Source organism: Anolis carolinensis, chromosome 1 (assembly GCF_035594765.1).
Source record: "Anolis carolinensis isolate JA03-04 chromosome 1, rAnoCar3.1.pri, whole genome shotgun sequence".
NCBI lineage: Eukaryota > Metazoa > Chordata > Lepidosauria > Squamata > Dactyloidae > Anolis > Anolis carolinensis.
In genome coordinates this window covers 86,311,776-86,328,684 of record NC_085841.1, presented here as the reverse complement: position 1 = coordinate 86,328,684, position 16,909 = coordinate 86,311,776, and the positions used below count along the sequence as shown (strand labels likewise).

General features: G+C 41.2%; 1 protein-coding gene across 12 annotated transcripts in view; it reads left to right on the top strand.

Annotated features, from left to right (window-relative positions):
* Positions 1-16,909, top strand: part of eya4 (EYA transcriptional coactivator and phosphatase 4) — a 138,009-nt gene that overhangs the window by 67,803 nt on the left and 53,297 nt on the right. For all 12 annotated transcript variants that reach the window (XM_062978456.1, XM_008114552.3, XM_062978480.1 and 9 more), the window contains one exon: positions 16,376-16,500. In XM_062978456.1, the coding sequence (XP_062834526.1) occupies positions 16,376-16,500 (125 nt within the window). The remainder of the gene's footprint in view (positions 1-16,375; positions 16,501-16,909) is intronic.

Sequence of the window (16,909 nt, the reverse complement as noted above, 5' to 3'; positions counted from 1 at the left end):
CATATTGGGCATTTCCAGTCTGTAGGCCATTGCTTTGTTTTCCATATTTGGGAAAAAAAGCCTTTTTTGTCAGAGAATGGCGTCACAGAGGAACTGTCAATTGAGAAGGTATAAATGCATTTGTTTTTGTATTTATGGTTTGTTTTGTAATATGAAGTGAACAAAATTCTGAGCCATCCCCCTACGCACAACCTTTTTAATGTTCTGCTTCAGAAAACTCAATGAAACTTTCCTTCCTTTCATTCTGCTCTTTGTTACATTGTATGGTTTTCATTATTTATATTGTATGTTTATGAGAGTGATGGGATTTTCATTTCTTCATTCTCCGCATCTCTCTGTGGTACTGAAAATATTAATTAGATTAGTTTTTTGGGGGGTTCTTGGGAGATAGAAGTGTAAGGGGAAATGAGCCCTCCACTTTTGCAAAAGTCAAAGTCCAATGCTAAATGCAGCCCATTGTTTCCATTACATTTTTGGTTAGCTTGTCTAGAAGTTTTATACCATGTATACTATATGTTTGTATAAGTCTACAAATGTTAGTCAAAAATTTGACCCCAAATAAACCTGGGTTGACTTGTTTATGGGTCAAGATGAGTACTTTGTCTCTCTCACTCCGAGTTTTTATCTTTGTATTCATGCGGCCCACCCTTGTTATTACTGTTTCCTTTGACTTGTGTTGTAATGTATATTATTACTTATTGTATTGTTTAATTGCTCTATGATATGTTGTTTTTATATTTTGTTATATTGTTTTGCTTTGGGCATGGCCCCATGTAAGCCGCCCCGAGTCCCCGTTGGGGAGATGGTGGTGGGGTATAAATAAAGTTTTATTATTATTATTATTATTATTATTATTATTATTATTATTAGATCTTAAATCTAATAAAAAAAGAATCATACACTTCTCTAAATATAATGGTGAAAGGTAAGAACTTAGACAATTCCAGGAAAATCTAAAAGAAGCCTTGATCCCCTGTACTCTCTCTTTCAAGCCTTGATTGCATTGCCTTGTAATCTTCAGTAATTGATCTGTTCTTACATAGTTTTGTTAATCTAGAATTTGTTGGTAATCACTTCAGGATTCTTTCCCCAGCTGTAACAGTATTTCCATAGTTTATATACACACATATAAAAAGCAAAACAGTTACTATAGAAATCATCTGTTTTTTCTTTTTTTAATTTAGCAGGTTACCTCACTATTTTTCAGATAGTCATTTTTTAAAAAATGTTCACAAATAGTATTACTTATACTAAAGAAGTACACTCTGTTCATCTTGCTTTATTAGGTCACTGTTTCTCATTGTCCATATTTTGGATGGCAGTTTGGGAATATACATGACAGCAATAGAAGAAATTCTGCAATGAGCAGCATCTGGCTCCATGGCAGATTCCTTAAGCACTTCTCTTAATGCATTTGGATTTGCCCATGGGCCTTTTATGTGGTTGCAGTGCAGATGGGCTTTTTGCACAACACAGCTACTCTGCTGGATTTTTTCATCCCTAAAACTTCATTCATTCTTTGACTCATGCATTCTTTCGACATTATTCTTTATTAGTCTCATACATTCTTTTTATTGTATTATGATATTTCATAATAGTAATCCTCATACATCCAACCATGGACCCAAAATTCTAGTCACTGTAGTGAATTAGTTTTACAATCTAACTGTTATATTTCAGTATGTTTTGTGTCTGTAATGTTAACTTCCTTTGAAAGTGACCAAATGTAAGGTCAATTCCCAAAGTACAGTAACTCTACCCAACCTTTTAAGCATAAAATGGATTTGCCTTTCCACAATCAGTTCTCCACCTTCAGCTTTCAAAGTTCAAATCTGGATTTGGTTAGAAGTGAAAATGAGTATGGTGGTCTCAGTGTAGTCCTTAGGGGTTTCTTGTCTGCTGTTCAGAAGAGGCCCAGAACCGGAATTGTGAGGTTGTTGCAGGTCACAATTAAGGTATATTGGTAAAGTTATGTTAGAAAAGTGCACACAGCAGTCGGGAAATCTCTGCAGACATGTTATTCAGCTGAGTGGTTTCACATTCAGAACACTGAAGAAGGCAGTAAGCCAAAACCATGAATTTTGAGTTTTATTCTTATTGACATATAAATGCTGCAGCCAGATATTATTTTACTTGCATACTCAGTATTCTTTTTGGGCCCTGTTAGTTATATAGTTGTAAGTATAACTCTCAGTGCAATTAATAAGGAAAAGAAGTTAAACTGTTTTCTGTGTTTTTCTGGAATGTTAATCTACCTCATTATGACTTTTAATTGGTTATTTGGGACGTATTGTAAAACCTCCAGTTATATTGTAGAACCATATTTTGTTTGTTTAAATTAATGTTTTAAGTATAAAACACATAGTGCAATTCTTGTAATTTGAAAGATGTGTTTGATACATAACATTGAATACACATTAAGATTTTAGGTTATTGTGAATGCACACACATACAATCTTACATTACTATTACTAATTTCTAGTGAACCACTGTGATAGCTATAGAGAAGGACTGCCACCAAAACAAACATACCAAACAAACAAATAACAGATGCAGATTGTGCATAAGTAAATGTAAGCATGTGCAACTAGACTGCGGATCTAAACCTACCCTGCACTACTCCCCCCCACCCCTCCAGACTCCTGATAATAGTACAGAATGTTGGAGGGCTATTGTGCATGAAGGATATTTCAAAAATGTACAGAGGTTTCCAGGGTTAACAGGGCAACTGGTCTGATGCTACTCCAGCTTGTGTTCTAGGACCTTTGTTTATCCTACTCAGAGTCATTCAATCCAAGAAGGCTAAGAAGCCTCAGGCCAGCCTGCTAGATAGAGAAAGAAGAAAATGGATTCCTGTGGGAAGAAGATCCACACTGCCACAAGCCTGTTTATGTTCATGGCTCACTACCAAATATATGGTAGCCTACCAAGCACTCCTATGGGATAACTTAACACCTTATGTAAATCTTCCTCTCCTATAACATCAGCAGATTCCAAGGGCTTTCTATTAGAAATCTCTCACCTTAGCCTCTCATCAAAAAGATAAAGCAGGCAAGATGTTTGCAGTTGCTGTGGCTATCTGCCACCATGCTTGGCTGAGATCCTCTACCTTCTCCAATGAAGGTAGAGCCATGGTGGAGGAACTGCCCATGACAGAAGACAGTCTGTTTTATTCTGAAACAGACCCTCAGTTGAAAAGTATGCACAAGATCCGGCAGGCAGCTTCTAAGTTTGGTTTTTCACCTTAACCCCTTTTCCAGCCTAGACATAGGTGGCCAGCTCCTCAGCTCAACTATTGTCAACCTCCTTGGCCTGTCCCCTTTAGGCCTCAGCAGGACCAGAACCCTAGGACTTCTCTGACTGGAAGACATAATTTCTCCACTAGGAGACACCAGCAGACTAAAGGGAAGTAGCAGGATTAGGGTCCCTGCCGCTTTTAGCACTTACATCACTCATCTCCTAGATGATGGTATTCTTCCTTCCACGCAGGGTGAGGGTTATAATTCTTCTTTAGTAGCCTCCAACCCTTCAGCTCCTATTTTGGAGCTCGACTAGTGCCATTTTAGATGTATGGCATCAAATCACTTTTGACTCATGGATGTTGGAGATTATAGAGTATGGTTATGCTATTGAACTCCTCGAACTGCCCCCAGTAGACTGTACAGGGTGCTCCTTTTTCTCCTGTGTTATGGCAGATGGTAATTTCCTTGCTTCAGAAAGGAGCAGTAGCTCCTTTACATCATTCTATATTTCTTGTTTCCTTTTTTTCCCCGAATACTTTTTTTATTTCAATAAAGGCGGTGGGCTTCGGCCAGTTTTGGACCTTAGAAGACTTAATTAGTGTCATTACCAATCATCCTCACTCTGTTACACAGTGACACATGGTTCTCTAGCATTGATTTGAAAGATGCCTATTTTCATGTGGTGATTAGATCAAGATTGTAAAATTTATTTATTTATTTTACTAACATTCAGGCCTTTTAATTTCAAGTTCTTCCTTTTGGTATCTCCACAGCTCCATGGTGTTTACTAAGGTAAGGGCTGTGGTGGCAGCTCATGTTTGGGTGTTTTGGGTAGTAGTTTATCTATATATTGATGACTGGTTGTTGGTGGCACAGTCCTGTGAGCCTCTACAAAGGAACATTAGTTTACTCTGTCGTTACTGCAGAAGCTGGCCATATTATCAACAAGGAAAAATCTTATCTCCGGCCTTCCCAAACAACCTAATTCACTGAGGCTATGTTGGACTCCAGGCATGCAAAAGCCTACTTGCCAAAAGACAGGTTCCGAAATCTGTGAGCATTACTTCTTGGAGTCTGACAGAAGCCTTACATCTGTGCCATGGATATTCAGTGCCCCTTGGGAAACATGGCGTCCACCATGGCTGTCACTCCTTTCTCCCGTTTGCATCTTCGTCCCCTCCAGAATTCATTTCTTTGGGCATTCCAGCCCATGCAAGACAATCCCAACAAACATCTTGTTGTCCCTTTAGCCATCCGTAGGTCTCTCTACTGGTGGACCCATAACTCCAATCTCTGTGTGGGCATACCCTTTCGTCCTCTGAGACCCTCAATGATATTAGCAATAGACACTTTCCCCACCCATGGTCCTTGGTCTATCATAGAGGGCACACAGCACATGAACTACCTGGTATTACTTTCAGTAGAAAGGGCAATGCATCATTTTTGTCATTTTCTCAAAGACTGTATCATTCAGCTTACCACCAACAACACTACTGTGGTGTTCTATATCAACAGACAGGGTGGGACATGTTCTCGTGCTTTGCTTGCCCTCACCATCAGAATCTGTGACTGATATATAGCCAACAACATCTCCATCAGTGCTATTCATGTTCCAGGCATCGAGAACTTTCTTACTGACTTTCTCAACTGGACAACTTATGCCAACCATATATGGTTCCTTCAGCCTTCTCAGGCTTGAGCTCTTTTTCTCAAATGGCAAGCTCCCCTTGTGAACTTGTTCGCCTACACCTCAACACAAAATGCCAGTCTTCATTGGTGCACGTCTTCATTGTCATCACCACACAGGATGTTTAGGGGATGCCTTCCTTTTGGATTGGACTACAACCCTCCTTTACATCTTTCCACCCCTACCACTCTTATGCAAAGTGATGACATGTGTTTAGGCAGAAAGGGTCAACTGCATTTTGATCTGTGGTGGCCTCACTAGCCATGGTTTGCCACTCTTCTTCAACTAGCCAGTGACAACTACATTTGATTGCCACTCAGATCGGACTTGTTGACCTTAGGCAACATCATAATCCTGTACTCTCAAATCAGATACTTACGATTGACAGCATGGTGAATCCAGCCATGGGCTTCTCTCAACTATTAAGAGACATCTGCCACTAAGCATTCCTATCTTTACAATAGGCATTGATTTTGAATCTTTATAAAACAGCAGGAGGTTGAATCTCTGTCGGCACGCACTCCCATGTTACTTCACTTTTTGCTTTCATTATCTGACTGGATGTCATTATCATCTAGAAAAGTTTACCTTGCAGCTATAGCTTCCCTCAGAAGAGAACACTCTCTTCCCTATTGTGATGTCTCATGGGCCATGTAGTCCCGTTCCTAGTACTATTGTGGCAGACGAAGAGGAGAACTTGGGTTTCCCACCGATTCAGCCAGAATTGGAGCCCCTGCACCTGCAGGATGTTTGCCCTCAAGAAGTCAGCCAAACAAGCCTTGGGCAGAATTCTCCCCCGTTCTCTCGTAAGGATAATTATAATAGAGATAGAGGCGCTAGGGAGGCGAATTGCCAGAATCGCTGCCAGACAATTAGCTGATTAAGCCTGTTTCCCTTGGGAAATCTTAAGGAGTCATGCATCTGGACACAGTCTGGGTTTCACTTCTTGTTCCCCAGGGAAAGTGTTCCTTGGCGGGAAAACAAGATCCTATATAGGTGTTTACCCACAAGGAGATCCTTGCGGAGTCAATTCGTCAGCTTCAGGAGTGAGATCGTGTGTGGACTACGCTACTCCAGTTCCTTGTTTCCAGGACCTTGCCACGGACCTTGTTCTAGTTCCAAGCCTGCCTTGTTCCCCGGACCTCGCCACGGACCTTGTTCTTGCTTTTTGCTTCTTGTTGCCTCGTATCAAGTCTTGTTTGCCAAGAATCTAGTTTGTTTTCCAGCCTTGTTGTCAAGCTCCATTGGACTAAAGGACCCTGTCATTTCCCCACACTTGCTCGGCAAGTGTGTGTTTCGGTTATTGGATTATAACTTTGGACTCTAATATCTCATATTGGACATTGATTTCCTGGACTATATTTGACCTTTCCTGAAAGGTCTACTTCTGAACTATATTCTTCACTTGTTTTTATTGACTTTATATATTCCTTTAATAAAGATATTAGATAGATTCTGGTCTCTGTGCATGGTTATTGGTGCTCTGCAGCCTGGGTCCTGACACCTATCCCATTTCTGATCCTCTTGTCAAGAGGGTCTCACAGGGACTCTGGAATTTTAGGCCACAGGTATGCCCTGTGCCTCCTTCCTGGAAACTGTAAGTTGTTCTTTCAGCTCTTTCAAAGCCATCATTTGAATCAGTGGCTACTTCTGACATATCCCATCTCTCCTAGAAGACTGCTTTTTTGGTAGCCATCACCTCTGCCTGTCATACAAGCGAGCACATGGCCCTTTGAGTCGATGACCTTTACCTTAGATTCCATAAGGATAAAGTGGTATTCCATGCTGACATGTCATTTCTACCCAAGGTAGCATCACAATTTCACATGTCTCAAGACATTGTTCTGCCCACTTTATTTCCAGACCCTGCTATGCCTCTTGATCATTCTCTACATCTCCTTGATGTGTGCAGGGCCCTTGCTTTTTATGCACACCACACCACTCCAAGACTTTTCATTCAATATCAAAAAGACACTTTGGGCCTTCCTATATCACCTCAGAGTTTGGCATCATGGATTGTCTCCACTATCCATCTGGCATATCTTTTGGCAGGACTGGACTTACCTGTTCAGAGGCATGCACACTCCACTTGAGCAGTGGCTACGTCTATGGCATTCTTGCACGGAGTGCCACTGGATGTATTTATCGGGTGGCCATTTGGTCGACACAGCACCCTTTCATCTTCCTTTGCAAACTGGATTTGGCTTCCAAGAAGCATACAGCTTTTGGGAGAGCAATTCCTTTTTCTGCACTGTGGCATGACACCCACCATCCATGGGACAGCTCGCTAGTCTACTATAGGTGCGGATTTCACAGAAGACACGCTGAAGGAAGTATGGGTGCTTACCTGTAACCGTGTTTCTTCAAGTGGTTATCGGTCAAATTCGCACAACCCGCCCATCCTCCCCACATTCTGTCATGCCTTCATTCGCGACTGCTGCTTTGTGGTACGGAACTGAGGGCTGAAGACCCACTGCCTGATTATATCATTGCTGGGGATGGGTGGGACTGGAGTCCCTAACTGAACAACCTTTTTAGAACAATCCAAAATAGCTGCATGGATGCAGGAAATACCACAGGTGTGAATTTCACAGATAACCACTCGAAGAAACATGGTTATAGGTAAGCAACCATACTTTCTATTCTTCTTCTTTGTAGTATAATGATATTCTTATAGTCCTTGTTTGGTTTTCTTTGTTTTTAAAATATTCTCCCCGATTCTTCTTTTAAATGTGAAATCTTTCCTTCTTTCTGGTCTGTGGTTCTTGTGGTCAATATTTGTCTCTTTCTATTCCATTTTCATATAATCTTTAAAAGGTCGCCAATCCGTATGTCTTGTAGGTCTTCCTATGTGTTTCTTCAAAAAAAATTAATTTATCCATGTCCATAATATCTATTATTTTGCTTAACCATTCATCTTTGGAAAGGACTTCTTCTAGTTTCCATACTCTTGCCTAAACCATCTTTGCTGCGATGGACAGATATACAAATAAAATATCTTTATTTTTGTAGAGATCCAGTTCATCCGACAAGCTCAGTAAAAAATATTCTGTTTTCATCTGTATTTTGACTTTTAGAATCTTTTGACCAGTTTCCTGTACCATTTTCCAATAATTCGTAGCTTTTTTGAAGGTCCACCACATATGTACAAATACGTGAAGGGAAGTCATAGGGAGGAGGGAGCAAGCTTGTTTTCTGCTGCCCTGCAGACTAGGACGCGGAACAATGGCTTCAAACTACAGGAAAGGAGATTCCACCTGAATATCAGGAAGAACTTCCTCACTGTGAGAGCTGTTCGACAGTGGAACTCTCCCCCCCGGGCCGTGGTGGAGGCTCCTTCTTTGGAGGCTTTTAAGCAGAGGCTGGATGGCCATCTGTCGGGGGTGCTTTGAATGCGATTTCCTGCTTCTTAGCAGGGGGTTGGACTGGATGGCCCATGAGGTCTCTTCCAACTCTACTATTCTATGATTCTATGATTCTATGATTCTATGATTCTATGATAGAAGGTTCCCACTTGTGAGCCACACTTATAGCATTTATTTTGTAAGTTCTTATACATAATTCCTAATTTTTTGGTGTCATGTACCAACGGTACATCATTTTGTACCAATTTTCTTTTAAGTCTGTTGCAAAGGTATATCTTACTTTTATATTCCACATACGTTCCCAATCAGTAAGTTTGATTGGTTTCCCTATATTTGTTACTCATTTTATCATGCAGTTTTTTACAAGTTCTGTTTCGGTGGACCATTCCAATAATTTGTTGTATATTTATGTTATATTCTTCTTTTCCATATACATCATTTTATTCCAAAAGGTATCCTTGTCATTAAATCAAATTTTCGTATCTAGATTATATTGTTCTTTTAATTGGATATTGGAACCAGGAGAAGTTCTTGTATCTTTGAGTTATTTCGTCTTGTGTTTTGAGCTGAAAAACATTATTCTTTTTTGTCAACATCTCTTTGTATCTTGGCCTTTGCGTCCAGCCAAGTAACCTCCTCTGCTTTGCCTCCAGTGGGGAAACCCATAGAGGAGTTCTCAAATAAAATTTCTTTTTGTATCTTTCCCATATCATCAGGAGCACAGCTCTTATAAAGTGGTTGCCAAATTTTTCTCAAGCTTCTTTCTTTCATACCATAAATAAGAGTACCAACCAACTATTAAATAGTGCCCCCCATGTTAGAAGTCTTTATTTTTTTTAATGTTGTCCAGTTTATAACACTTTAGTATTATTTTGCAATGTTTGTTTGTATTGTTATGTACAAAATAGTATATAGTATATAGTCAACTAGCACTACAGTGGTAATTTTAGATGAGAGCCAGATAATCCTTTTAAGATCATTAAATACTAGTGTAGTGAAACATCCTTTGCACATAAAGCATGAAATACTTTCCTTTTTCCAATGACTTTTCTGGTCAGATGTATTTTGCATATATTTAATACACTACAAATATTTTCAGAAAGTATCAATAGTGAAATTGACTTGAAGCCAAGCTACATAAATGGAACTGATTTTGTTTTCTTTTACTATTTGCTTTCCCTTATAAACCCCTGAAAATGTGCCTCTGAGGATCAGGAAAAACACAGATAAACAGAGGATCTGGAACAAAGCTCCACTAAGGAAAGGAATACACAACTAGTGACCTTTTAAGCTAAGGTCACCATTTGAACCTCCAAAGATGGAGAGTCTACTGTCCTCCAAGGCATCTATTCAATTGCTGAGCAGCTCAACAGTAAACAAAAAAGTTCTGTCTACCATTTGGATGGGATAGCTTTTCTTGTAATTTAAATCAATTGGTTCATGTTCTAGTTCTGGAGAAGCATAAGTAGGATAATTGGGCAGCTTCAGATTCAAACCAGGTATCTCTAACATTCCACCACTAATACCAGTTTTAAAGAATAATACAAGGTTGTACCTAGTATGGTATGATGTGTTCATGTACATACTGCATATTCCTATTTCTATTTGGAAAATGTTGCATAGAGCTGGCATTGTTTTAGGGTGGCCATATATATAAGTCAGTATCAGTTCGTGTTGTGGCTCACAGTGTAAATTGAGACTGATGTCATGGAGAGGCAGTTTCATTGGAGATGATAAAAATATGTTCTGACAAAGTTCCCATAAAATTAGCATTTCCTCAACCTGCCACCAGGTTTAAAGAGAAGTATCTGTTGTACTTTCTAGTCTCTTTTGAGTGTAAAGTACTGTACTGTTACTAGCTGCGCCGAAAACCTAAACATTGAAACTTTCCTCAAAATGTCCCACTGATTTAACTCTTCCAACTTAGTTGACAATAAGTAGGCTTTAAGGTACCACAAGATAAATTTGCTATTTTTGCTGCACTGTGTTTAGCAGGGTTGTTCCTTTCAGCATTGCCCACTGCTTTCTCCCCCACTCATGACACCCCCGCCTATGCAGAAAGAGGAAATATACTGTATTTGATAGTACTCCAGTTGCTCACTCCCAATTTAAGGAAAGGAAACCCCTTCCAGGCACACTAAAGCCCCAGAATTCCAGCTTTCTTTTCCCTACTTAGCTCTTCCTTCTAGGAAAAGGGAACTTCTTTTTTCAGGCAAGATGCCAACTTCGTTCTTCCTCCTCTCACCCACTCCTTTCTAATCAGGAAAATAAAACCACTGTCTCCAAATGACAACCAGATTCGAGTTTCTTCCTTCCCCTCAAGCAAAGGAATGTAACATGAAGACAGTTGTAATCTAGAAACCCATTTTAGCATTGCCCCAGGAGTGTTCCCAAGATCAGAACTGTTCTCTGAATCGGGGAACTTTGGTATAAAAGGGAGGCTGAGAGGCAATATCAAAATGTCACTCTAAATAAATAAATATGCTTTATTACTTTCTCTTATTTCTGAAGAAACATAATAAATCTGAAATATAGCATGAGAGCCAGCATGGATTAGTGGTTTGAGTGTTGGACTAGGATCCTGTGAGACAATGGAACTCACTGCATGACTGTGGGTAAATCACATCCTTTCATCCTTAGAGGAAAGCAAGGACCCACCTCCCATTGAACAAATTTTGCCAAGAAAACCCTGTGATAGAGTTGCATTAGGGTTGCCATATTTTGGAAGTAACTGGAAGGCACACAAGAACAAGTCATCATGATGTTGTAGGACTGCAACTCTGGAGATACAGATATAATTCCTTGCTTAGACATGGAAACCAACTGGGTGATCTTGAGCAAGCCATACACACTTGTTCCCTGTTATATTTTGACCTTAAGATCACCACAAGTTGGAAACCTAGGAACTATATTTATATAAAAGGTATGCAATCATTGCAGTTCCAATATTTAGTCATGAAAAACAAATGAAAGTATAACAGAACCTGGGTTGCTGCATATTCACACTCTTCAAATGTGCAATTACCCAGTGAAAAGCTAGACATAGGTATTCCCAGGGCACTTGAAAAATGTTTTGCATCCACTGCTCATGCATACTGGGCAGTCCTGCCTCATCCCACATGAAAATACTGGACAGTTCAGATGCGCCTGATACAAGAGTGTTTTTCTCCAAGTCTAGTATTTTATTATATACAAATATTAATGTGTACTATTGGTAGGAACAGTGCTGTTATTGGCAGACATCTACTATCCTGCTTAGTGGTTTGACTACTCAGTAATGAATAATTATTAATTTTCAGGCAAAAGGTCAGGAAACAGTGCAGGTCACAACTACTTGCCAGAGCTGAGACTAAGAGAAACTAGAAGTGTTGCTTTTGAAAATATAAATGCAAAGAAACTTGACTTTTGGAGTTGTCTAGGGAAAATATCTTTGGGAGACTGAAGCAGTTAAGAATAAGTATTGATTGTGAGTGTTCCTCCCCCCCTTTTCTGAATGAATATATAATATGTTATGAAAACATTATGAACTTACAATACCGATCTCTCACAACAAAATCTGACAACTATCCTTTCCATTTTTTATTGTTCTGCTTTTGCAATTTGGGGAGTGAAAAGCAATATACTATATACCTATGGCAGAAGAAGCAAGGTTTTCTCTGCTATGAAATCTTTGAAGATCATTACAGACCATATCACACAGAGATGACAGTCCTTATTCCACAATGACCTGCGATACCAATTTCCAGTCTACCCCTTCCCTGCAATGAAGTTGCCAAGAGCTATGACGGGCAAAGCCGCAGTCCTGAGAATTCACTTGTGTGATGAGATCCGGGCTTCTGTGGCAGTATCTTCACCTCTCCCCTGCAGAAAAAAATGTTTTAAAATATACAAAACAAGCATTTCACAATTGTGAGTGTTTTTAAAAGAAAGGACGGGAAGTGGCATGGTGGGAGGACAGAGTTACACTGTCCACCTGGAAGTGCAGCTTTAGACATCTGAGATGTCACAGTTGTGTGATGCCACTACTTATGCAATACTGTCTATAATCGTGCTGATAAGTAGTCACTATTCCACATCAGGGAAATGATTCAGGATATTGGCTCCCACGCAGTAATGTCCCATGCTATGGTGTACTGCCTAACGGAACAAGCAGTTGAAGTGATTCCCCTTTGAGGAAAAGGTACTTATTTGCAAAGTGCATAACCCATGACATTCATTATGGCTTTTCAAGTGGCCCAATCCTTAAGCTTAAGGAAGTAACGCGGCAGCTGAGAGCCTTCCGGAGAACTCTCAGCTGCCACCTGTCTCACCCTACCCCTGTCATAATGCTAAGAAGATAGCCTGAGGATCGGGGGGGGGGGGGGGAGAGAATCAGGGCAGTCATCACGTGTCCCATCTTCCTCCCAGCATAAGGATGGAGCAAGCAGCCCTGTCCTTATGCCGGGAGGACAACCTGAGGATGACCCGGACTCTGCCCTGCCCTCTCCTGGCTCACCTTTCCTGAGCCCTCCACATCCCAGGCCCACCTCATCCACTGTGTGCCTGGCCCCCCTTTCTCCTGGCCCAGCCCTCCTGGCCAGACCTATAATGCGGGCCCAAGGCAAAAAAGTTTGCCCATGCCTGATCTAGATGGTCTCATTTAACTCTTCAGTTCCTTAGATTTACATATAAAGTTGTGAGGTTAAGAATCCATCATAACCTATAGAGAAAAAAAGGTTTTATCACAAAAAACGAAAATGAAATTGCATTTTAATCATTTTCTTGAATGCAGGCAAGGCTACAAATTGAGTTGTGTCTCTTCAACAACCATGTGTGAGCATAAGTAAGTAAGACATAAGTAATCTCTGACTACATTTCATCATATGAGGTTATGAAATTCCCACAACCGGGAATGCTACCTTATCTAACTTCAGGTGACTGGGTGTGTAGGGCATATGTATATGTGTCCTCTATCTTCAACTTTAAACCTGTTCAGGTGAAACCTGAACCCAGAATGGTTAAAGCCTTCGACAACACACAGAATTGTTACGTTATGTCATCTGACTAGCACATCCAAACCTAGTAATAGTGAGTCAGTGGAGGAGGGAGAAGAAGGCATATGTACAGAATCAAGTAGCATAAGGGGTGCTATACCAACCATCCATCTGCTGATCCTCTCTTTTATGATATATATTTTGCTCATACAAGCTAACTTTGTGTCAGCTCACTATAGCCGCTCCCAAATGAAGACACGAGACTTGCTCTGTGATCACTGGAAACCTTTACATCTATTTCACATCTCACATTTTCAACGCTATGCCTAGCTAGCGACCCTGACGCTAAGGAGTTTCCAGGGTTAGCTTCTCACACCCCAATCCTTCCGCTAATTCTGTAGTGATAATTTTTCTGGAACACCCACAATCTACAAACGCTTTACAAGTGGCCTGCTTGCTGCTGCCTTCCAGCCGAATCGGGTTTACCAGCATCTTTTTGTCCTGACTTGCTAACCCCCCCCCCCCCCAAATGATCCCCCACTGACAGTTCTTCCTCCGCACGTTTCCCAGTTGTGGCCTTAAGCTTGGGCTGGATTCCCCCTCCTCCTTTCCTCTGCCAGCACTCAGCGGCTTTCTGCCCCAAACGGCCACACACAAAACATCCGCTCCTGTTTTCTTTAACATCTCCTTTAGCCTCCGCTCGCCTCCTAGCTGGAGTCAGCTCCTGCTTTCTGTTCCCCTTCTCCGCCTGCGACTTCTGCGGCTGTCCTCCCCTGTACCTTCTTGCCTGGGCCAGCGATGCCTCGATGCATCCTGCCAACTGGATCCATTCTCACAGCGTCTCAGGCTCATCGCGATGCACCGCCCAAGAGAGGATCTCCCGTTTCAGCCCTTCCTTGAAGAGCTCCACTTTTGTTACAACGGACCACTCTGGGACTTTCTCATCCAGGCACTGGAACTCTTCCACATACTGAGACACTGACCTCTGCCCTTGGGAGATTGTTTTTAGTTCCTCCCTTGCTCTGATCTGCTCCAGTGGGTCTCGGAAACGGGCCTCCAGAGCCGCCAGGAAATGCCTCACCGACCCCAGACACGGGTCGTGTCAAGCGTGCAGTTGAACATACCAGCCCGCTGCTCCTCTTCTCAGGACTGCCCCGGTAGCCTGACCCGGCTGGACTCCGTCCTGAAGGTATGGCCATTGTCCTCCATGTATCCTCTCACCGTAGTGAGGAAGAAGTATAGCTTATGGAATTCTCCCCCATACTCTGTTCTCAGCTCCTCCCTTCTCTGCTGGAGACCCGGTAGCGGCCACCCCCAGGGATCCGCATGCTGCAGGCTTCCTCAGGATATGGGAGGCCCCATCGTTGCCCCGTGTTGCCTTGTGCCACTCCCGGTGTTCGCCAGGGGCACCAGAGTTTCAGGGCGAGCATCAACTTGTGTTCCCTGAGGCCTCTCATCCCGCACCAATCCGGCCCGGGGCTTTCCTCCTTCCCCTGGCTCTGCCAAAGGTGCTAGGCGTTCCATCGCCTGCAACATCACCAGGGTTGTCTCCATCGCCATCACTCTCTCTTCCATGAACGCCATCCTTTGAGAGGATGGGAGGTTTGGCTCACCCCCTTCTGCTCCAAGGAGCTCTCCTTCCTCCTCCTGCATCTCACACCTCACCGCGGCTGCGAGACAGTGTCTGTACACTCTTGGCTTTGATGTCAGATCACTATAGCCGCTCCCAAATGAAGACACAAGACTTGCTCTGTGATCAATGGAAACTTTTACTACAGGAAACATTGACATGTAAAAAGCCAAGAGTGTCAGGCATTGGTTCGCGCTCCCTTATATACCCTCCCCCTTATTCAAAGAGACAATTCCCGCCAGATAAAACCCCCGCGAAATCCCCCTGCCAAATTCTGTAGCCGTTTCCTTTCAGGGTCAGGTGTAGCAGGTGTCTTATCCACTGTTTGGAATGTCAGCAACCCAGATTTCTGGCGCCATAATACATGCCCTGAAGACTGGGTTCTGGCAACTTTGTATATTGGATGTTGGAGCTTGGCTGTGGGGAATTATAAAAAAAAAGATTGTAAAGGATGATTTGCAGAGGATAACTGATAAGTTTGAGAAGACACAAGAGCTCTCCTCCACTATAAACCAATACTTATATTTGCTTTATATTTGAAATAGAGTATTGGTAACATATTTCCTCATTCTCCCAAAATCTCATTCAGAGTTTCTTTAAAGTTGCATTATCGCCTGACATAAATGCTTGTCATTTGAACCATTTTTGGGTTTTATCTATTTTGTTCCTTTTTATTTTTTCACCACAATATGTTTTCATAATATGATAGTGGCTCATCAACAGGGGTGTTTCCATCTCTGCATACATTTTCCAGTATTGGAAATTGTGCTTGCTTTTCTTTCAACTGGCTCAGTTCTCGGTGCTCAGCAAATAGTTGTGGCGACGAGGAACTTTTAGGAAATCCCCACTTTGTCTTAGTTGCTTTGCCAATATTTCGAGCTTCTCTTCTAATCACTGCTAATAACTTATTACTAGGTTATTGCTGCTCCTTTTTTTAACCTGTCACTGCATATCCCTACCTCTTAGACTTCTAAGTAAATAACAGTTTGCAATTATTAAAATGACATGAAAATCCTTCTGATGATTTAATCTTGATTGCCCATTGTAGTTTTCACCAAGTAGTTTTCACCAAGCTGTTGATTCTCCATAAACATACTTTGCTTCTCATTTCCACTTATGCTTCAGAAGAGAAATCTTTCCTAGTTTAATTATTTTATTCTTCATTTTCTTGCTCAGGGCTTTGTTCAGCCTTTCCTTGAATATCTCTTGATATTTACAGTGGAATTCTGTGGTCTAATTCAACTGGGGTTGCCAGATTTTCAAAATAGTCAGCTAGGGCTGAGAGGAAAACATGATTTCGGTGGAAGGGTATGAAATTGATTATAATCTATTGTTTCTTCATATGAACATGTATGTATAGGTCTGAGTATACATAAAATAAAATTGTTTCTATAAATATCTAGTCCAAAGGATTGTTTGCACACTTCCATAATGCAAGTAATATAATTGAGAGTATTACTTTTCTCTCTCTCTCATAGATCTATGGAAATGCAGGATCTAGGAAGCCCTCACAATCTTGTGGGAAGCAGTGAAACATCGGGTACTTCTAAGTTGGACAAATCTAATCTTAGTAGTACATCCGTTACAACAAATGGAACAAGTGGTGAGTAAAGATTGACATCTTTGTTTAAAATTTTAAAAAAACGTTTTGATACTTTGAGAGTTTACCTGGTTTATGCTGGCAGCAGATCTACTTTTGAAGAAGGATATTTGTATATTCTGGATAGCAAATTAACATAGAAGATGGGACACCCCCATTCTTTCTATCATTATGTTGCTCTTATTAATCATGACTAAGATTTTATTTTATTTATGCTGTATTTAAACTGGTTCCTGAACCCACCAGTCATATCATAGTTGATTATTTGTGAATTTGACTATTTTCTGTTTAGGTATATCTTAGTCTTCCAGTTCCAACTCTATGATCCATTTGCACCTGAAGTTGTGCTGAAGGACCTATAGATTTCTAGGAAGAACACTTCTTTGAGCATTTGAAGGTCCTCCAGTGGGAT